We start from the raw sequence: 24088 nt of genomic DNA on the forward strand, positions 1-24088 counted from the left end.
AGGAGGAGGAGGAGGGTCATGCGGCCTCGGCTGAGGAGGAGAAGGACCTTGAGGGGCTGGGGCGGGAGCCAAGGGATGGGCGACAGGCAACAGCAAAGGTCTCTAATGCCAGGAGGACAAGAGAGGGCCTCATCGTCCCCAGATTGTCCTTAGATGAGACTTTGTCCATTAGCTCAACCCATCTCCCTCCCCGACCAGTCTATTCCCCATCTCCAAGGGTCCATGTGACATCACTCCAGGGTGATGGGCCTGTGTTGACACTGTCTGCGGGTCCCTATACAAGGCAGGCGAGTGATGATCGTTCGCTGGGAGAAAAGCTCCCGTGCTCCTCAAGATCTGATTAAGTCTGAGTCCTGCCTTTCTGCTGACGGTGCGCTCACATCCATCCTCATGACGGACTCTGAGATTCGCCCACCCGGGGGAGAAAGAATTCTCTTTCTTCTCCCCAGTACACAACGTGTACACCAGAATTGACTTCTTTGTGGTGGGGAAAACGGTGCTTCCAGAGATAGACAAGGTGGAATACTCCGCAATTGTGATATCAGACCACGCTCCACACTACATGGATGTGCGGCTAGAGACGGGAAGGGCCCAGCGCCCCAAATGGAGGTTGGACGGTGCCTTACTAGCTGACAAGGCCTTCAGCGAAAGGATAGCGCAGGCCATAGCGGAGTACACTGAGATCAACCAAAACGGGGAGGTCTCACCCTCCACGTTCTGGGAAGCGCTTAAGGCCGTACTAAGAGGGGAAATCATAGCCTACAAAGCGCAAAGAGATAGGGAGGAAAGGGTGGCTAGGCAGAAGCTGGTCGACTCCATACTGGAGGTAGACCATAAATACTCCGAGGCCCCGACTGTAGAACTCCTGGCGGAGAGAAAAGAATTACAAAGGAACTTTGACCTGCTCTCCACCAGGAAAGCAGTACACCAACTCCGCCAGGCACGCGGGGCCCTATACGAACACGGAGACAAAGCCAGCCGCCTGTTGGCCCACCAGCTGAGAAAGCAGGCAGCCAGCAGAGAAATTGCGCAAATCAGAGATACCAGAGGCACGTTGGAAACAGAACCAGAGAAGATTAACAAAACCTTCAAGGCCTTCTACCAAGAGCTGTACACCTCAGAGCCCCCAACGGGGAAGGCTGGGATGAACCGGTTTCTTGACGGACTGAACATACCAGTTGTGGGAGAGGGCAGAAAACGGGATCTGGAAGCACCACTAGCACTGGGAGAGATCATGGAGAGCATTAGCTCCATGCAGGCGGGGAAGGCGCCGGGACCGGACGGATTCCCGGCGGACTTCTACAAAAAATTTGCGACAGCGCTGGCCCCGCACATGCGGGAGATGTTCACAGACTCGCTAGCTAGGGGCACGTTGCCACCCACGTTAGCACAGGCCTCAATCTCGCTGATACCTAAGAAAGACAAAGACCCAACGGAATGTGGGTCATACAGACCCATATCTCTGCTGAATGCAGACGCCAAAATACTGGCCAAAATCCTAGCCAAAAGGCTAGAAGACTGTGTACCTGAGGTGGTCACAGAGGACCAGACGGGCTTTGTCAAAGGTAGACAGCTGACCGCGAACATCAGGCGCCTGCTGAACGTGATAATGACCCCCTCCGGGGAGAGAACACAAGAGGTGATCGTCTCCCTGGACGCAGAAAAGGCCTTCGACAGAGTCGAATGGATATACCTCATAGAGGTACTGGAGCGGTTCGGGCTTGGAACAGGGTTCACAGCTTGGGTAAAGCTCCTGTACAACGCTCCCATGGCGAGTGTACAGACCAACAATACCAACTCCCAATACTTCCAGCTGCACAGGGGCACCAGACAAGGATGCCCACTGTCCCCGCTGCTGTTCGCACTAGCAATCGAACCGCTAGCAATCGCGCTCAGGGCAGCAAAAAATTGGAGGGGGATCCGAAGGGGAGGTAGAGAGAACAGAGTCTCACTCTATGCGGATGATCTGCTCCTCTATATCTCGGACCCACAAAGCAGCATGGACGGAATCATCGCGCTCCTGAAAGAGTTTGGAGCCTTCTCGGGCTACAAACTCAACATGAGCAAAAGTGAGATCTTCCCATTACACCCGCAAGGGGGGGGGGGGGGGGGGGGGGGCAGCACTAAAGGGGCTGCCGTTCAAACAAGCCCGACATAAATTCCGCTACCTGGGGATCCAAATAGCCCATGACTGGAAAGGGATCCACAAATGGAACCTCACCAGCCTGACGGAGGAAGTTAAAAAGGACCTGCAAAGATGGAACACACTCCCGCTCTCCCTCACGGGGAGAGTTCAGACGATCAAAATGAACGTACTGCCCAGGTTCCTCTTCCTGTTTAGATCCATTCCGATCTACATCCCCAAGGCCTTTTTCAAAGCGCTGGACAAACTCATCATGGCGTTCGTATGGGGGGGCAAAAATGCTAGGATCCCAAAGAAGGTCTTACAAAAAACAAAAACCAGGGGAGGGTTAGCCCTCCCGAATCTACAATTCTACCACTGGGCAGCAACAGCCGAGCGAGTAAGGGGATGGATCCAGGAGCCAGAAGCTGAGTGGGTGCGTGCGGAGGAGGCCTCCTGCATGGGAACCTCCCTCCGGGCCCTCGCCACGGCAGCACTCCCATCCCCACCCAAAAAACACTCCAGCAGCCCAGTGGTGACAGCCACCCTCCAATCCTGGAACCAACTGCGGCAGCAACTTGGCCTGACCAAAATGTCGAACAGGGCTCCCATCTGCAACAACCATAGGCCTCACGGTAGCATGGTGGTTAGCATCAATGCTTCACAGCTCCAGGGTCCCAGGTTCGATTCCCGGCTGGGTCACTGTCTGTGTGGAGTCTGCACGTCCTCCCTGTGTGTGCGTGGGTTTCCTCCGGGTGCTCCGGTTTCCTCCCACAGTCCAAAGATGTGCGGGTTAGGTGGATTGGCCATGCTAAATTGCCCGTAGTGTAAGGTTAATGGGGGGATTGTTGGGATACGGGTTACAGGGGTTTAAGTGGGGTGATCATTGCTCGGCACAACATCGAGGGCCGAAGGGCCTGTTCTGTGCTGTACTGTTCTATGTTCTATGTTCTAAACCAGCACTGACCGACGCCACCTTCAAAAGGTGGAGGCAGGACGGGGGGACACTGACAGTCAGGGACCTATACACGGACGACAGGATCGCAACACTGGACGAACTGACAGAGAAATTTCAGCTAGCTGGGGGGAACGAGCTACGGTACCTGCAGCTCAAAAACTTCCTACGAAAGGAGACAAGGACGTACCCACAACCGCCACGACAGACACTACTGGAAGACCTACTGGACGCAAGTATCCTAGAGAAAGGGAACTGTAGTGACATGTATGACCGACTGGTAGATAGGGACGACACCGTACTGGACGCAACAAGGAGGAAATGGGAGGACGACCTGGGGATGGAGATCGGGTGGGGACTCTGGAGCGAAGCACTGCATAGGGTCAACTCCACCTCCACGTGCGCAAGGCTCAGCCTGACGCAACTAAAAGTGGTACATAGAGCCCACTTAACAAGAACCCGTATGAGTAGGTTCTTCCCGGAGGTGGAAGACAGATGTGAACGGTGCCAAAGAGGCCCGGCCAACCACGCCCACATGTTCTGGTCCTGCCCCAGACTCGTGGAGTACTGGACAGCCTTCTTCGAGGTAATGTCCAAAGTGGTGGGAGTGAGGGTGGAGCCATGCCCGATAGTGGCGGTCTTCGGGGTTTCAGAACAGCCAGATCTATTCCTGGGGAGGAGGGCGGATGCCCTTGCCTTTGCCTCCCTGATCGCCCGCCGTAGAATCCTGTTTGGCTGGCGGTCAGCAGCACCGCCCAGAGCTGCGGACTGGCTGTCCGACCTCTCGGAATCTCTCCAAATGGAGAAAATCAAATTTGCCATCCGAGGGTCGGACGACGGCTTCCACAGAACGTGGGAGCCATTCATGCAACTGTTCCGGGACCTATTTGTGGCCAATGTACAAGAGGAAGAATAGTCGGGGGAAGGTAGCGGGAGGGGGGGGGGGGGGGGCTACAGGTTCGTTACGGGGGTTCGATGGCTAGCTAAGGCCCAAAACCAAGCTAAATAAACATGTTGAGGGGGGGAGGGGGGGGGGGGGGGGGGGGCGCAGTTACTACTACGAAGATGCTTACCTGTAAATATGTATGTTAATTTTTGCGTGTTTGTTTTTGTTTGTTTTTTTTTTCTCTCTCCTAACAATTTGTAATTTGTTCAATATAAAATACGAAAACTGAATAAAAACATTTATAAAAAAAAAAAATGACGGACTCTGCATCAGGAGCGTCTGATCTTGAATTACTGTGGGGGTGAGGGAGGAGTGGGTGTAACAGGGGGTGCGGGTGATTCAAGGCTTCACATGCAGTGCCTCGGCAATGTCCACCTGTATCTGTGACATGTCCCTCATCAACTGGGTTGTCAAGGCCCTCAGCCAGGGGCTCAGAGACCAGGCCATGCCTTGGACACCACCTCTCAAAGTGAAGACTTTGTGCGCCAGGATTTCCACCCGAAAAGTGTTGTCCTCAATGCCTCGCATTGCCGGCACCATCTCCTGTGCCTGAAGCCTTGGGAACTCCTCCAATCGGCCTTGCAGTCACTGGAATGTCACTGACACCCCCTCCTGAGTGTCACGGCTGTGGCCTGTCATCTGCATCAGCTCTGGGAGAACATTGGCCAGAGACTCGACATCTGACTGGGACCCAGCTGAATCCTGGGATCCTGCTGATCTCTGACTGCTGACCCCCCCCTTTGGATGTTCCTGCCTCCACCTGATGTGCATCAGCGACTGTGTGGTGCTGATCAGATTGTGCTGCTGTCCACTAATGTTGCCCACCGAGGTGTGTGTCTCTACGCTGGTGGAAGGTGCGGGTGATAGCTGTGACCCCCCTCGCCGGTGATCTCCTCTGAGCTCTCCTCCCAATGGCCCGGCCCCAACAGATGGTGGCCAGCAAGACAATGGACATGTGGTCTGTGAAAGATAGCAAGCTGGTGCAGAGTTAGTTAAATACCTTTCTTCAAATCCAGTTAAAGACTGTTTTACACCAGCAGCCTCCCCACTCCAACCTGACGTCAACGTACTACGGCATGGGCAGCGTCAATTGGTTTTCAGCAAGATTAATAATTTATTTAAATATGGCAGCAAGCTGCCGATTCCAGCACCCGCCCACCTACCATGTTAATGGGGTGAGGGTGGGCAGCGGGAGGGGGGTGGGCTGGGCATCTCCCCTATTTCACGTAGACCCCTGTCGCTGAAAACACACACGACTGGGGCACGTAAAATCCAGCCCCACCCTCTTGCTGCTGACCTTGGTCACTTCCACCCGTCTTTCCCCTGTGCGTGGGAGAGCTCACCTCATTGCAGCCCCTCCCATCCCAGGGGGAGGACCTCCAATACGGGTCAGAGACATCAGTTGTGGCAGTGGGGGTTGAGGGGACCCGGCCTTCCCAGATCTTCTCTCCATTCCACTGGCGACTGCGCGTCGGAATTCCAACCGTTGGCAATCTGCCACGGCCCCTTTCATTCACAATCCTTCCTTCGACAAAATGTCATTCCCCCCCCCCCCCCACCCTTTCAAATGTTGGACGCTGATGCATTCCACCCAAGAAGGGGGTGACGGTGGAATAAAAGAAAACCTGTCAGCTGCTGAACGTGGGAAGGAAAATGAAGCAGAGAAGCCAAATTGGCTGAGTAGCTAGTGTTCTGGAAAGTGAAAGGTAAAAACAGCAAGTTCAACGCCACGGGGAGGCAGAGCAAAGGGCAGTTCCTTGATAGTGAGGTGAACTTCCTCCTAACGGAGAGATTGTTTGAAAAAAACAAAACCTTCTGGCACCTGAAGCCATCCGCAAAGAGGAAGAAAGCCTTGGGCGGAGGCTGCAAGGAAGCCACACGGTATGTCTGGAGTTAAGAAGCCACAGGAGGAATGTCGGGTGCATCTTAACGCCGCTTCCAAAAGACCCAAGACTGTGCCAGAATGGAAAGGTCCCATTTGAAAATGAAAATCGCTTATTGTCACGAGTAGGCTTTCAAATGAAGTTACTGTGAAAAGCCCCTAGTCGCCACATTCCGGCGCCTGTTTGGGGAGGCTGGTACGGTAATTGAACTGTGCTGCCGGCCTGCCTTGGTCTGCTTTCAAAGCCCAGCGATTTAGCCCTGTGCTAAACAGCTTTCACAGCCAGTTCATCGCAGAGCCAGGTATGACTCATCTCGAGAGTACAGATAGTTCGGAGCTGTTTACACGGTGGGGGGGGGGGGGGGGGGGGGGGGGGGTGATGTCCAGGGCACTTACTCCAGAGCTGGGGGCTGCTTGCCTTAATTCTGGGCATTAAACATTGGGTGGGTGGGGTGCAGGGAGGGGGGGCAATGGGGATGGGGGTGTGGTTTGAACCTTGAGTGAGTTTCCAGTGTGAAATTCAACCCCAGCAATTGGTGAAGACACTCCCACAATGCGGTTAGGGAGGGACTGACAAGATGTAGGCCCATCAATATGGAGGAAGCCGAAGTCAAGGTGGTGTGTGATTTGGGTGGAGGGGGAGGTGGTGGGACACATGGAAGTGGTGATGCCCCGTTCACCTACTGTGCCCTTACCCTCCTCGGGGGGGGGGGGGGGGGGGCTGGAGGTCACAACTTTGGGCGGCGCGTCCATAGAAGCCCCGGTGAGCTGCGGAGTGCGGCCTGTCGTGGCCAAATTGAGGGTCCCCCCCCTCCATTTGCACTTGGCCGTTCCACACAATCATTGCATCCTTTTTGAGTTGGATTAATAATCATTTGGATATCTGCAGGCTGAGTCGCTGTTTGAAAAGGTTTGCACGATTGTTTATCACAGGTGCATCCTGATTACGCAATTTGCTTTGGTCACCACCGACAAAATCATGTTACGCAAAATGAAATGTCTTTCAAGCCAGGATTCCATGAACAGGCTGAAAATAACAAAGACCACACATTCTTTATTCCTGATCTTGCGTTGCTCCCGGCAACTTTCGATTATACATGAAAGAAGAGCTTGCATTTATTTATCACCTTTCACGAGGGGGAAGCTAATCTGCACACAACTAAGGTCGCCCAAACAGCAACGTCATGGAGGCTGACATCAGCTGCTTTTTGAGGGGTGTTGGTTCGGGGACAAAAGTGAAAGTGAATCCACGGAATGCAACCGGCCCCGACGGAGTCCCTGGGCGAGCACTCAGATCCTGCACAGACCAACTGGCGAGTGTATTTGCAGATATCTTCAACACCTCTCTCCTCCGCTCTGAGGTCCCCACCTCCTTCAAGAAGACCACCATAATACCAGTACCAAAGAAGAACAAGGTGGCCTGCCTCAACGACTACCGACCGGTGGCCCTAACGTCTGTTATCATGAAATGCTTTGAGCGACTAGTCATGAGACGGATCACTGCCAGTCTCCCAGACGGTCTCGATCCACTGCAGTTTGCCTATCAGAGCAACTGGTCCACAGCAGAAGCTATCTCACTGGCTCTGCAATCAACACTCGAACACCTCGACAACAAGGACACCTACGTCAGACTGCTGTTCATCAACTGCAGCTCCGCCTTCAACACCATTATCCCGACAAGACCAATAACCAAATTCTGCAATCTTGGACTTGACCCCTCCCTATGCAGCTGGATCCTTGACTTCCTCACCAACAGGATAGACAACAGCATCTCCTCCACAATAGCCCTCAACACCGGCACCCCGCAAGGATGTGTGCTCAGTCCTCTACTGTACTCCCTATACACACAGGATTGTGTGGCAAGATTTAACTCCAACTCAATCTATAAGTTTGCGGATGATACGACTGTGGTGGACCGTATCTCAAACAACGACGAATCAGACTACAGGAAGGAGATAAATCACTTGGTTGCATGGCGTACCGAAAACAGCCCCTTTCTAAATGTCGGATAGACCAAGGAACTGATCGTTGACTTCAGGAAGCGCAGCACGACACACACTCCCGTCTGCATCAATGGCTCCGAAATGGAGATGGTCGATAGCTTTAAGTTCCTGGTGGTCACCATCACCAATAGTTTGTCCTGGTCCACTCATGTTGATGCAACAGTCAAGAAAGCCCAACAACGTCTCTACTTCCTACGGAAGCGAAAGAAATTTGGCATGTCTGCATCAACTCTCACAAACTTCTACAGATGTGCCATAGAGAGCAACCTATCCAGCTGCATCACAGCCTGTTATGGCAAACTGCTCGGTCCAAGGTCGCAAGAACCTGCAGAGTGTGGTCAACTCAGCCCAACGCATCACACAAGCTTGCCACCCCCACATTGATTCTGTCCACACCTCCCGCTGCCTCAGAAAGGCAGACAGCATTATCAGAGACCCCTCCCACCCAGGCATTTCCTTCTCCCAGACCTTTCCATCAGGCAGAAGGTACAGAAGTCTGAAGACCCGCGCATCCAGACATAGGAACAGCTTCTTCCCCACACCTACTAGACTCCTCAACGACTCCCCCTCGGACTGATCTGTTCCCTGTAAGAACACCATTCACGTCGCCCTATGCTGCTCTTGCTCATGTATTTGCTTTGTTTGGCCTCTTGTTCCGCACTGTAACCAACCACTGTTTGTCGATGTACCATTTGTCAATGTTCTCTGTTGATTATTCTTTTTGTCTACTATGTACGTACTGCGTACGTTCCCCCGGCCGCAGGAAAATACTTTTCACTGCACTACGGTACACGTGACAATAAATCAAATCAAATCAAATCAATGTTGGCCAAAATAGACCCGCCCATTTTCGAGAAGGCTGACAGGGCTTCAATTAATTCCCATCCGAAAGACGGCACCTCCGATAGCTCGGCACACTCACAGTACTGCACTGGAGTGTCAGCTGAGGCCTTTGCTCCTGGGTGAGTCTCGAACCCGCAAAGACTCAAAGACAAGAGAGTTGCCAACTGGGTCGTGGCCAGCACTATGTACACAGCACCTTTATCGCAGCCAGCTGTATCACTTGGGGTCATAGCCATGCCTCCTTCTGCACCGTAGGAATTCTAGGAGCAGGACGAAGACTTAACTAGTTTGCTACGCCCTTGTAGAACTCAGCAGCCACAGACCGTCGGGCAGCCACGGTCAGTGTCCAATGGAGACAAGGATGTTGTTAAAGATGTAGGGCCAATGCTGCCCCAAGTAAATTCACATCAAAAGGAAGTTCAGCAAGTTACATGATGTGGATATATTTTACCCAACAATAGGAATGTCGCTTTGTTTTCTTTCTGATCCATTTTTCTAAAAATGAACCGGTTGAGAGTGACAAATCTGTCTCTGAATGAACAATGAGGCCTTGCTTTCTCAGTCTAATGTATGACCTGTTAACAAAACAGTAGGAACACATTGTTTGGCATGGTGCTATTCATGGGATTGCCCAGTTTGTTAGCGTTGACAAAGAAAATGCGATCATCATGACTGTGGCGATTGTTCCTTTAAGGGCAAAACAGCAGAGTTAGGGTCACATGGTCTGTGTGGCCAGTCGGGACTCGGGGGGTGGAATCACCCCCAGGTGAGAGAGACTCCTAGGCAGAGACATTTTGGGAGCGAGTTACAGCCATGAGGCTCCCATACAAACCTTATTAATACCTTTTGTGTTCACCAATAAAGTCTGTGGAAGTGCATCTTTACAAAGACACACCTGCAATAATGAACCTGTTAGGCTATTCAAGCTGAACCGTTTCCTGCCCCACATCAGCGCAAACATGAAAAAGCTCAAATCAGTTTTTTCCCTTTGTCAAAACATGGTGGAATGTTCCATCGTGGTCACAGGCAGGAACGGCAGTGTGATTGTCACTGGACGGCGGCTCCATTCCTGCTTTTCATCTCATTACCTCTTCATCTGCCAGGAAGTCAGTCACCCGCCCGACACCAGCCCTTACCTCATGGGGTCGAAGGTCCTGGTGCTGGATATAAAGGGCATCCAGACAGACATTCACCCATTGCAGGACCTTAGCTCTGAAAACTCCTCCAAAGTCCTTGTGTTCGCACATCTTCCTGGAGAAACTGGCAGATGTGAACAACTACAAGTTCCAGAGAACTCTCTCCAAACTGTCTGCGAGAGACCTGGTACAGACCTGGCTCCTCCCATTACTACACCATCTTTATCCCACTCAAGTCCCATGACCTAATTACTTATGTTTAAACAGAATGGACGGGATTCTCCGTCGGCCGACGTTTTTTTTTTGGCACACTGTTTTATATTGTCGTTGTTTATTGGGCCAAAATGTCTTAATAAAATTGTTTATCAAAATAAAAAGCATGGTTTGAAATAACAATGATTTCCCTTTTACAACCTCTTTAATTGCACTCTTTTGCAGCCGCAGTATCTGTCTTTCTTTTAGACCAGAATTAAAAAAAATATTACTGAAACAGATATATACACACCCTAACCCATGTTAAGTAATGGGTCAAGAGACATTGCAATTAGTTGTCTCATTTATGTTAAGTGTTCAATGATTGACACTGATATGTAAAGGGGCTTCAGGTGGACTCTGGATCTTGTGATGTGATGATTGGGTTTAGTGCAGAGTCTGTTAAAGTGAAATAAAGGTGTTTGTAAAAAGGAGCTGGACTTTTGTCTCTTCATACCACAGCATCCATTTGTTTAACAACCCAGGCATTCAAAACCATTACTGCACCAGATGCATCAAATACAATATCTACACCAATTTATTAGATTCACTACAATGGTAACCTCTAGGATATTGATTCAGATATTTGGGGATTCAGCGATGGCAAGGCCAATAAATGTCATGTGGAAACGATTAGATTCTCATTTTGAAGCTGTCCATTGCCCACATTTGCGTGGCACAACTGTTACTTGCCACTTTTATCAGTCCAAGCCTGAATAAAGTTCTGGTCTTGCTGTTTATGGACACGGACTGCTTCAATATCTGAGGTGTCACGAATGGTATGTGGAATCGGGAATCATATGCGTTAAGACAGTGCTAACCCATCCTCATCTATGGCAAGCTAATGAATTCAGGACAAACAACACTGGAGATGATACAATTGATACAGCACGGCAGCATGGTAGCATTGTGGATAGCACAATCGCTTCACAGCTCCAGGGTCCCAGGTTTGATTCCGGCTTGGGTCACTGTCTGTGCGGAGTCTGCACATCCTCCTCGTGTGTGCGTGGGTTTCCTCCGGGTGCTCCGGTTTCCTCCCACAGTCCAAAGATGTGCAGGTTAGGTGGATTGGCTATGCTAAATTGCCCTTAGTGTCCAAAATTGCCCTTAGTGTTGGGTGGGGTTACTGGGTTATGGGGATAGGGTGGAGGTGTTGACCTTGGGTAGGATGCTCTCTCCAAGTGCCGGTGTAGACTCGATGGGCCGAATGGCCTCCTTCTGCACTGTAAATTCTATGTAAATTGTCTTGTTACACCCATGCCATATGCCTAGAAATGTAGGAAGGAGGTGGATGTTTTACTTTTAACAAACGTCATGGAATATGGACAATTTAAAATGACAAGGTGGACTACCAGGGGATCAAGGAACCTTTTTAGTTTCCTGCACGCGCAGTGACTGATTACTATCAGAGAATATCTCTGGGAAGTCACATAAACAATCTTTCTCAGGCGCTTATGACTGCCCCTCTCCATTTCAATAAAAGTAATAATACCTGGTAAATTTGTCAGCCTCATGGAGATGAAAACGCAAATAAAGATATTTAGAAATTATTCACAGCTGGAAAATTGATGAGGTTACCAAACATTCCCCATTGTGTAACAATTGCTGAGCCCATCAAAATATTTTGTGCGGACAATGAGAGCATTGACAACGTGGTCACATGACAGAAACTGGCTTGAGGTGGATAGTAGTTTTATTTATTCACGTGGTCAGTGTCGGGGCAAGGACCACAGAGGGAAGTCTCTTCACCCAGTGAAAGAAAGACGCCTGCCTGGAAATCCACCTCAGATAGAGAAGTGGGATCATTTATTTTATCTGTAGAATTATATCTTCATTACAGTGGCACAAACTCAGCTTTGATCGGAAAAGCCAGAAACTGCTGCTTGAAATAAGTCACTGCGCTTTAATCATCAGGAGCTCTGACCTCCATCATCTTCAGTGAACCAAGTTGGAATCCTCAAGCCTGTAATATTTCCAACTACCATCTGATTATAAAAATGATGTTTTGATTCTTTAAGTAACCAAAGTGCATGCCACATCTTTTGTAATTATCTTTTCTTGTTTATGAGTGAGTGGCTGGGTGCAGTCGTGTTTACATTTCATGTGTTGGGAAAGTAAAAAATGAAAATCGCTTTATTGTCACGAGTAGGCTTCAATGAAGTTACTGTGAAAAGCCCCTAGTCGCCACATTCCGGCGCCTGTCCGGGAAGGCTGTTACGGGAAACATGTATTCCTTCTTTTCGTTTCAACCTACAAGGAAGCTTTTCTTTTTGAACGTCACAGCACTTTAGGGGTTAAAACATGTCTTCTTTAAAATACATCTTGTTGCAGCCAATCGAGAAGTGAGAAAGAGGGGAGAATTATTTCACGCCTCTCCCCTGTCCATATCTGGGGGTTTCTACAGAATCTATAGAATAGAAGGGATTCCTATTACTGATCTCTTTCCAGTGACTAATAGACATTAGGTACTGACATTGTGGGACCAAGATGAATGGCTTCCTTCAGTTCAATGGTTCCATAGGCTCTCGGGAAATTAAAATCCTGGTGTCACTCGCCACTGGAACCCAGAGGGGAATTCAGAAAATCGCCTCCTAAATTGAATTCCCTAAATTGCAAGAACAAAAAGAAAACAAAGCTGTTATCGGTATGTCCCTCAATTCTCCTTAACAGCGGGCATCACGGTGGCGCAGTGGGTTAGCACTGCTGCCTCACGGCGCCAAGGTCCCAGGTTCGATCCCGGCTCTGGGCCACTGTCCGTGTGGAGTTTTCACGTTCTCCCCGTGTTTGTGTGGGTTTCGCCCCCACAACCCAAAGATGTGCAGGGTTGGTGGCTCGGCCACACTAAATTGCCCCTTGATTGGAAAAAAGGAATTGGGTACTCTAAACTTATTTTTTTTAAATTCTCCTTAATGGTTACAGGACCATACTAAAATGAACTCTCAACACGAGGGTTGCTGGTGGGGAGTACATCACCAAATTATATACATACAAGAAGGAGACTTGATGACCTTCTCTCCTCCTAGACTTTTGCTTTCTTATATGTGACCTTGTCTGCCATAGAGAAGTTGAGACGTCCATCTTGCATTAGATTTGAACAGTCTCTGAAAATAATTGACAACATATATATATTTTTAAAAATATATTTATTAACTATTTTCTGTTTATAAAATACAAACATTGAAACAATAACAGTAAAGGAACACAAGAAAACAACACGCCACATCACCAGGAAAACACCATGAATCTCAATGTTCAGGATCGCAATTGACAACATGTAGAACCATTCACCAAAGGGATACTTGGTCTTGATGGGTGAGATTAGACAGGCACGTTGTTTGAATCCCCCCTCGTGGATCAAAGACTAAGGATGACATACTTGAAGTATTTAAGATGATTGAAGAATTTGTTTGGTGGATAGAGAGAAATGTTTCCCTCTGCTGGAGCGAGTGCGGAACCAACGGGCATAACCTTACACTCAAAGCCAGGCCCTTCACAAAGCACTTCTTCACACAGAGTGAAGGAAGTTGGGTCTCTCTCCCACAAAAAGATGTGGTCATTGGGGTTTAATTCAAGATTTCGAAATCGATTACGATTTCTTTTGGGAATGGGATTAAGGGTGACGGAACCAGGAAGGGTAGTTGATAAGGTACAAATCAGTCATCATCTATTGAATAGTGCAGCAAGTTGGAGCCATGATGTGGAGATGCCGGCATTGGACTGGGGTGAGCACAGTAAGAAGTCTTACAACACCAGGTTAAAGTCCAACAGGTTTGTTTCAAACACGAGCTTTCGGAGCACTGCTCCTTCCTCAGGTGATGGAGAGGTATGTTCCAGAAACATTTATATAGACAAAGTCAGAGATGCCAGACAATGCTTGGAATGCGAGCATTAGCAGGTAATCAAATCATAACAGATACAGAGATAGGGGGTAATTCCAGGTTAAAGAGGTGTGGATTGTCTCAAATTGGAGGGGCTGACTCACCTTGTCTTGTTCCTATAATAACTAGACTCTCATTACTTCAACAGGTTCTACCTGTGCAGCCCCTGACACAAACTCCACAGCTATCCAAACACAACCAGCAGGAGTGCCGAACATCACATCTACATCTACGCAGAATTCCACCTCACCCAAAAATGATGTTACTACACAATCCAGCATTACAACGCAAACCATAAAAAGCCCAGAATCAACTTCGAATAACGGCACGACAGAAGGCAAATCCTCTGCTTCAACCGAGACATCAAAATTGTCCACCGTCAGCTCCAGTGGAACTCCCAAAGTGATTAATTCAACAGCAACAACTCTGACTCCAGGCGCAAATATGACATCTGATACCACAACTGTGAAAGCTACAACTCACACAACTCAGATTATAGCCACAACTGTTCAAATTGCAAGTGTCACATCATCATCATCTGCTCCTCCTCAGAGTCAGAACAGTACCTCTAAAACGCTGGATTCTACGACTCAAGCCTCTGCGAATACTACAGTGTCCGGTAAGGAGAATGTACCACTCATTGAATCCTGCAGTGCAGAAGGAAGCTATTTAGCCCATTATAGAATATAGAACAGTACAGCACAGAACAGGCCCTTCGGCCCTCGATGTTGTGCCGAGCAACTCAAACCCACGTATCCACCCTATACCCGTAGCCCAACAACTCCCCTCCTTAACCTTACTATTAGGACACTACGGGCAATTTAGCATGGCCAATCCACCTAACCCGCACATCTTTGGACTGTGGGAGGAAACCGGAGCACCCGGAGGAAACCCACGCACACACGGGGAGGACGTGCAGACTCCACACAGACAGTGACCCAGCCGGGAATCGAACCTGGGACCCTGGAGCTGTGAAGCATTTATGCTAACCACCATGCTACCGTGCTGCCCTTTATAATGTGTGAATGTGCGATTGTGTTAGTTCCAACTCCCCTGCCCTTCCCCCATAGCTCTGCAAGGATGTTCCTTTTCAAGCATGTAGCCAATAGCCTTGAACTGCTACTTTTGAATCTGCTTCCAGCCCCCATTCAGGGCAGACATTCCAGTTCATAACAACTCGCCGCATCAAAGGAACACCTCATCTTCCCTCTCGTCTGGCAGAATGAACTCTCTCTGCATTGCTCTCATTACAAAGTCACGAAACACATCCACATGTGACAAAGTGACCTTGAGTTGGACAAAAAGAGAAATTGAACCCCTATCTAGAGAATAAGAGTGTCTGGCAAAAGTTGTCAGTCATTGTTAGTTGGTTATTATTTGAAAAAAATATATTTCATTATTGTCCTGTTGGTCACTTAAAGACAGTGCCATGGCGCGTGCTTCAATAATATATTTGCAGGACATGTGTTTTTTCATTGTTTGCTGGTGTGAGGAATTTCAGTGTTGGGGAATTAAACTTCCTTTGCCTCTCCTTCCCGTATGACAAGATCCAGGTGCCCAATGAAGCTCACTCTCTGAAGAACCAATCTGATTTTCTCTGCCACACCCACTCTCTTTAAGTCCAAGGCCTCGAGCCAGTGGTTTTCACTGAAAAGCAGAAAGTTTCAGAATGTGGATATTCTTCCGAGACTCTGGAATTGATATGTGAGAAGTGGTTCAGTGAGGAGCATCCATCAGGGGGTGGTTTAGCACAGTGGGCTAAACAGCTGGCTCGTAATGCAGAACAAGGCAGCAGCGCGGGTTCAATTCCCGTACCAGCCTCCCCGAACAGGCGCCGGAATGTGGCGACGAGGAGCTTTTCACAGTAACTTCATTGAAGCTTACTTGTGACAATAAGCAATTATTATCATTCTCAAATAGAAGGTTTTTAAAAAGATATATTTTTCTTGAAAACATTTGGATTATAACAAAATATCAAAAGTAATTCAGAGTCAGCCATTTCCACCAAGAGAGGTCCTCCAACAACTGCTGAAGAGAGTACAGGCATCAGGTTCACCCAAGATGGCCTCCACGCCCACCAGTAAGACGAAACAAAGAAAAATCTAAAGTCACCGTCAGCAAACTATCTTCACCCGAATGGTAGCCAAGGCATCTTCCAGGGTACCTCCCATTGACTTACGGAGGTCCTCGGCCACAACCTGCCTTTGCTTCTCGAATTCCACAGCCAAGACGTTGGAAAGCACCTCGGCCGTTAGTGGAGTGGCCGGAATCTCAGCAGAGCCTCCTCCATTTTCTCCACCGAAGAGGCCCAAGACGCCTCCGATCCCATCGATGAACCTCTGCCTTTGACTTTCTTTTCCTGGTCCTTCTGGGCATTGCCCTTATGTGGGCACCTTGTACCATTGATCAAATGGGGCTTAAGCAAATATACCCCCAAATACTGGGCGAAAAGGGCTAAAAATACATTGCCCTAGTGGGAGCCACCTCGTGTACATACCACCCCCTACATTCCACCACAGGAAGCTCCTCAAGAAGGCTTCACTATTCAACCTGGAGGGTGAGCACAAACATCTAGTTGGTCCCAAATCCTCTGCTTTTTCCCCATATCTCTGTGAACTTTTCCTTTTCAAGTATATATCTGATATCCTTGAAGGTTATGCCTGAATCTGCCCCACCACCATTTTAGGATGTGCATTCAAGAACACAACGCCTCATTTTAAAAAAAAATCTTCTTTTTTCCATTCTATTTTTTATTCAAATAGCTTAATTCCGTATCCTCCAGGACCCTAATGCGTGATTCCTTATGAGACCATTGAAACCTGCGGGCTAGTGGGCTACCATTGACCGGAAACTGAACTGGACTAGCCGTACAAATTCGTGGCTATCACAGGAGGTCTGGGGCTGGGAATTCTGCATTCTGTATCTCGCCTTCTGTCTCCCCAAAGCCTTCCACTACATACAAGGCACAAGTTAGGAGTGTGGTGGAATACTTGCAATTTGCCTGGATGAGTGCAGCTTCAACAACACTCAAAAAGCTCAACACCATCCAGGACAAAGAAACCCATTCGATTGTGGCACGCAATCCATTACCTTGAACATTCACTCCCTCCGTCACTGCGCACAGTAGCAGCAGTGTGCACCATTGAGAAGATACATTGCAGGATCTCACTAAGGTTCCTTAGGCAGTACCTTCCAAACTCATGACCTCTACCATCTATAAGGACAAGGGCAACAGATGCGTATGAACACCAACACCTGAATGTTCCCCTCCAAACTACACATCATCCTGACTTGGAAATGTATCCCCATTCCTTCATTGTCACTGGGTCAAAATGCCTTCCTGACAGCGCTGTGGGTGTGCATTCACCACATTGACTGTAGCAGTTCAATAAGCCAGCTCACCACCACCTTCTCAAGGGCAATTAGGGATGGGCAATAAAAGTGCTGGCTTTGTCAGCAACCCCCACATCCAGTGAATTTTTTTAAAAATGAGGAACAATATCCTGAGGTCACTTTATTCATGTGATTTCCCATGGCCAACGGAAGGTTAAATATCGGAAGTACGATACATAAGAACACAAGAACTAGGAGCAGGGGTAGGCCATCTGGCCCCTCGAGCCTGCTCCGCCATTCAATGAGATCATGGCTGATCTTTTGTGGACTCAGCTCCACTTTCTGGCCCGAACACCATAACACTTAATCCCTTTATTCTTCAAAAAACTATCTATCTTTATCTTAAAAACATTTAATGAAGGAGCCTCTACTGCTTCACTGGGCAAGGAATTCCATAGATTCACAACCCATTGGGTGAAGAAGTTCCTCCTCAGCTCAGTCCTAAATCTACTTCCCCTTATTTTGAGGCTATGCCCCCTAGGTCTGCTTTCACCCACCAGTGGAAACAACCTGCCCGCATCTATCCTATCTATTCCATTCATAATTTTATATGTTTCTATAAGATCCTCCCTCATCCTTCTAAATTCCAACGAGTACAGTCCCAGTCTACTCAATCTCGCCTCATAATCTAACCCCTTCAGCTCTGGGATAAACCTAGTGAATCTCTGCACATCCTCCAGCGCCAGTACGTCCTTTCTCAGGTAAGGAGACCAAAACTGAACACAATACTCCAGGTGTGGCCTCACTAACACCTTATACAATTGCAGCATAACCTCCCTAGTCTTAAACTCCATCCCTCTAGCAATGAAGGACAAAATTCCATTTGCCTTCTTAATCACCTGTTGCACCTGTAAACCAACCTTTTGCGACTCATGCACTAGCACACCCAGGTCTCTCTGCACAGAAGCATGTTTTAATATTTTATCATTTAAATAATAATCCCGTTTGCTGTTATTCCTACCAAAATGGATAACCTCACATTTGTCAACATTGTATTCCGTCTGCCAGACCCTAGCCCATTCACTAACCTATCCAATTGCCTCTGCAGACTTCCAGTATCCTCTGCACTTTTCGCTTTATCACTCATCTTAGTGTCGTCTGCAAACTTGGACACATTGCCCTTGGTCCCCAACTCCAAATCATCTATGTAAATTGTGAACAATTGTAGGCCCAACACTGATCCCTGAGGGACACCACTAGCTACTGATTGCCAACCAGAGAAACACCCATTAATCCCCACTCTTTGCTTTCTATTAATTAACCAATCCTCTATCCATGCTACTACTTTACCCTTAATGCCATGCATCTTTATCTTATGCAGCAACCTTTTGTGTGGCACCTTGTCAAAGGCTTTCTGGAAATCCAGATATACCACATCCATTGGCTCCCCGTTATCTACTGATGGATATACATTATCCTTCACTTGCTTCTCGATATTTGGGCCTTCCTTGACATGTACTCCTGAGGTGTGTTCCTGAGATGTACTCCTGTGGGACACGCCTGAAATGCACTCCTGAGGAACAGGCTTGAGGTGTACTCCTGAGCGACACTTATGAGGTCTTCCCCTGAGGGCCACGCCTGAGGTGTACTCCTGATGGACATGCCTGAGGTACACTTTCTCCCCGTGTCTGCATGGGTTTGCTCCGGGTGCTCCGGTTTCCTCTCACAGTCCGGAGATGTGCAGGTTTGGTGGATTAGCCGTGATAAATTGACCCTTAGTGTCCAAAAGATTAGGTCGGGTTACTGGGTTATGGGGGAATAGGGTGGAGACATGGGTTTAAATAGGGTGCTCTTTCCAAGGGCTGTGCAGACTCGATGGGCCCAATGGCCTCCTTCTGCACTGTCAATTCTATGATTTTACTTCTCTTGCTCTGAAAGACACAAAAGTTCAACCAAGGAAAATGCTCGACCTCCTCACATTGGATACAACTGGGATTGAGTACTCAACGTTTAGGTGACAGCAATGAAGCAGCCATTTGCATTCCCTCGGTACGAAAGTTTGAGGCTGCAATGCATTGTGATCCACTGAAGCTACACAAATTCTCAACTTCCCTTCCTTTCAAAACCAATCATACATTTTGAAGGCAGTGACTGGGGATGATGAGAACTCTTCCTGGGTGTATGTTAGCGGTATGTGTTCATCACCTCAATTACAGATTAATGTTCACTCTGTCCAAATCCAGCTTCCTCTACCCTACCTGCCGAATATATTTCAATGCAGAAAAAAAAATCATATCTTTATGGTTCTCTTCAGAAGCTCTGGATGTCCCAAATGACTTTGCAACCAGTCAAGTACTTTTCTGAGAGGGTAGTCACTATTGTAGAGTGGAATCTTGTGCTCTACCTGGTGATGAGCTTGGAGGCGGGAATGACATTGTATTTGGTGACGTGCTCAAATCCTACCACCTTCCTGCCTGAACCTGACTTAAGTTCTAGACGTGAAGGCTCCGGGTTGACCTTTCTGCCACTAATTGAGGTCCTTAACTGGTCAATTAATGGCCACTTAAGGGCCTCGTCTTTGCCATCACTAGGAATAACGCCACTGCAGGTGGGACTGGCGTCATACGAGTGCACGGCAGCTACAACTGTGTGAGCTGCTTGCCACCTTGGAGGGAGTGAGGTGTTGGGGATGGGTAGAGTATCCTCAATCAAAGACACCGAGTGCCTGATCGAGGGACTGGCCATCGGGAACGGAGGGCATAATCAGAGCCACCCCACTGCCCTTGATCCCCTGCTCACTTCTCCCTGCGACCCCTATTGGGCAATCCTCCCCCCCCCCCCCCCCCCCCATTATTTACCTGGCTCCTGGGTCGCTCCACAATTCTGGGACTCCGAGTGTTCGAGAAGCCACGGCACCCTCTGTGCCGCTGTTAAGGACAAGAGCTTCCAGCCCCTGATTGGTTGGCAGATTTTGCTGGGCGGGACCTTCGTGCCTTGGGTCTTGATTCCTGGGGAAGGTCCACTGGGGAACCTCACCACTGCCTGATTGGCTTGTGGTTTGCAGGCTTTCATGAGAAAAGGGCAGCGTGGATCTCCCGCCAACACTTCAGCCAACAGGCAAAATGCTTGACACCTCAAGAGGATAATCAAGGAGGCCACCAGCTCAGAAATGTGGCAGCCCATTTTTACACAGCAAGATCCCACACAGATCAACATGCTAATGATTATATAATCACCCTTTTGTGATATCGGTTAAGCAACTAATATTGTCCAGGATACCAGGGATAACTCCCATGCTCTGCATCCAAATAGTGCCATGGATCTTTTACGCTCACCTGAGTTGAAAGTCACCACTGAGACTGCAGCACACCCTCTCTACTGCAGTGAAGTGTCAGCTTAGATTTTCCACTCAAATCTCTGGAGTAGGACTTGAACCCTTAACCTTGGTCTCCAAGGTAAGCCACAGCTTAAAACTGAGCCACAGCCCGAAGAAACGACCCACCCGTTACAATGCATCGTGGAAGAAAGAATGTCAATTGCAACATTTGCAACAGGGCCTCACTCAATCCTTGAGAGGCGTATCCAGCAGCGCAAAGTCTCATGCCCAGAATGCCGATTTGTAAATGTTACGTTAATATTGTTTTTTTTTTTACGGTGCCAGTTAAAATCAGAGGTGAATGGGGCACAGTAAAGTCATGAGAATTGGGATTAACAAAATTTATTCTAAACCTCTGTCTTTACAGAGAGCCAAACGACCACAGGAGCAAATGAATCTAAAACCGCTACCAGTCCGTCCACCACGTCATCAGTAGGTCTTAGCCCAGCTGCACAAGAGTCGACACAGCCTGCCGTGACATCCAATTCAACAACGCTCATCAGCACACCTGAAGATGGCACAGTCACACAGGCCACAAGAGGCAGCCTTCAGACTAATCCAACGACATTGCAAAATGTATTTACTGAAACGTATAAAGATGTGACCAGTGGGACTCAGGAAAGCACAGTTACTGCGTTGACAACAAGAAGCGTCAGTTCCTGGCCACCCAAGGACACTCCAAGGCCAAATATACAATCAACGGTAAAACAAAACAGGGCTCTCAGTATTGAGAATGAGACCCCCACCCTGCTTTTTGAAATGCTTCTTTTCATTCTGGGCATCATATTTTCTAGTCTATGCAGGACAGTTGTAGCCACTCTTGAGGTATTTTCATGATCTAGTCATTGCACTTTTCAGAAGAATGCAATTTTGTGTGCGGTCCAAACAAAACCGATGAATGATTGCTGGAAATCTCAATCCAGTTTGCCCCATGGCCCCATAACTAAAACGTCACTCAGAGAGTGCTCAAGTTATCTGGTATGGGAAATAGAACAATGCCTTTTCAACACAGGTTTAAAGCATATTGCTGGGGAAAGAACCAATGGGCCTCATACTAATTCTGCTATACCATGGGCGGAATTCTCTGATAATGGCGCGATGTCCCCACGCCCACGGGAAAACGGGCGCGAATCACTCTGGACTTTCCTGGAGAAAGTCCAGAGTGGTTCTCCATTTTCAAGGGGGCCAGCAGGGCCCTGGAGTAGTCCACACAGCTCTGGCTGCCGATATGGTGCCCTGCACTTCCAGCCATGGAGCCCCGCACAACATGGCGGACCCACACAGCGGGACAGCCCAGACAATATAGCCCCCCCCCCCCACCCAGATTGCACGCGCCCGCCAATCAGTGGCCCCCGAATGCGAGGCTGGCCGTCCTAGAGGCCCCCCCCCCCCGCCCCCCACTAGGGCTTCCACGGACTGTATCCGCAGCCGCCACTTCGAGTGCCCGCCAGGTGGAACCACGAGTGAACCACGCCGGCGGAAACTAGGCCAGTTGTCGGCGGAGAATCGCCACGGGGGCCTCTTGCAATGGCCCCCGACCGGCGCCACGTCGACCGTGCATGCCCGACTGCCGCCGATTCTCCAGGCCCTAGAGAATCGCGGGAAGGCGTCGGACCCTCAATTTGTCCCAAACTCACTTCATAACGATGGAAATTTTTAGAGACATAGACTGGAATTCTGGGCTCCGCGCCACACCCCCACCTCAGAAACCACGTTGGGGGAGGGGGTGAAACTGCATTGACACGACACCCTCAGGTCCCAGCCAGACAGGTACAGAAAAATGCCAATGTTCAGATGAATAGCAGGTTTCCCAAACAAGCCGACAGTTTCATTAACTGACGCATTCTGATGGCCTTTCTTCAAATGCAACTGGCATAAAGCAAAACCATAGTCTGCAAGTCCTATCTGGATAGCATCTCCACTGAGAAATCGCTCTCTTATTGAAAATATTGCAGCATTGATGTTTCAGGAGTGACATGTTTGCACTGTCCTGTTATAAGGCATCAGGAATAAGGGAGAAACAACCAGAACATGTCTCTTCTGTTATACCAATTGAACCAGTACTGCGTATGTATGCATCCACCCTATGTGTTAGCCAGCAATATGGATCTATTATCCCTGCAGTCACAAGAATGTTCGCTCCTTGTTGGCCACATTTGATATACACCTGTAACTGCAGTATCCGTCTTCTCCATTCACTTCAGGGGCGCAATTCTCCCCTACCCGGTGGGGCGGGGGGTCCCGGCGTAGCGGAGTGGCGCCAACCACTCCGGCGTCGGGCCTCCCCAAAGGTGCAGAATTCTCCGCACCTTTAGGGGCTAGGCCCACACTGGAGTGGTTTCCGCTCCGCCGATCGGCGCCAAAACCGGCGGCAACGGCCTTTGGCGCTACGCCGCCCGGCGTCGGGGCTGGCCAAAAGGCCTTCGCCGTTCTGCGCATGTGCCGGAGCGTCAGCGGCTGCTGACGCCACCACCGGCGCATGTGCGGTGGAGGGGGTCTCTTCCGCCTCCGCCATGGTGGAGGCCGTGGTGGTGGAGGAAGAAAAAGAGTGCCCCCACGGCACAGGCCCGCACGCCGATCAGTGGGCCCCGATCGCGGGCCAGGCCACATTGGGGGCACCCCCCGGGGTCCGATCACCCCGTGCCCCCCCCCCCCCCCCCCCCCCGGGGGCCCGCTCGCGCTGCCAATCCTGCCGGCACAGAGATGGTTTAAACCACGTCGGCGGGAGAGGCGGCGGGAGACAGCGGCGGGACTTCGGCACATCGCGGGCCGGAGAATCACCACGGGGGGCACGCCGATCACCGGGGCGTGATTCCCGCTCCCGCCGATTCACGGATGGCTGAGAATTCCGGCCACGGCGGGGGCGGGATTTACGCCGGCCCCGGGCGACTCCCCAACCCTGTGGGGGGTCGGAGAATTTCGCCCCAGTTTCCTATAATTGTAAAAGCATCTAATGTTGTAGAGAAGAACAAAGCCATGTTTATAAGGCCACGAAGGAGTCCACATGAGTAGTTCAAAGAAGCTTAGTTTATTTACAATACTGTTACAGACATCACACAGTAGATCCCAACTGGGTCTGCCTGCCCAGTGCCTAACTGGCCAGCCTTGTATACCCAACAACTATACATTGTTTAGAAGTCCCCAGTCCCCCCTAAATGGGGGAGCTCGTATTCTGCAAGGATCAAAGTTCATTGTCCCCATGCGGAAGTTAATTGTTCCCACCCTGTTAGGTACTTCCGGATCAGAACAGCCATTCGGTCCATTGTACAGGTGCGGACTCTCTGCCTTTTCCGCCGCTGAGCTTTTAAAACGTTTATTTTTGAAACACCTATCCACCTCCCTTTAAAGGGAAAGAAAAGGGT

At 49.4% G+C, this 24088-nt stretch overlaps 1 protein-coding gene across 1 annotated transcript in view; it reads left to right on the forward strand.

Annotated features, from left to right (window-relative positions):
- podxl (podocalyxin-like) overlaps nt 1-24088 on the forward strand; it is a 143400-nt gene that overhangs the window by 78966 nt on the left and 40346 nt on the right. The window contains exons 2-3 of the mRNA XM_038811815.1: nt 14166-14636; nt 21094-21428. Coding sequence (XP_038667743.1) covers nt 14166-14636; nt 21094-21428 — 806 coding nt within the window. The remainder of the gene's footprint in view (nt 1-14165; nt 14637-21093; nt 21429-24088) is intronic.

This window comes from Scyliorhinus canicula, chromosome 11 (assembly GCF_902713615.1).
Source record: "Scyliorhinus canicula chromosome 11, sScyCan1.1, whole genome shotgun sequence".
In the NCBI taxonomy this organism is placed as follows: Eukaryota; Metazoa; Chordata; class Chondrichthyes; order Carcharhiniformes; family Scyliorhinidae; genus Scyliorhinus; species Scyliorhinus canicula.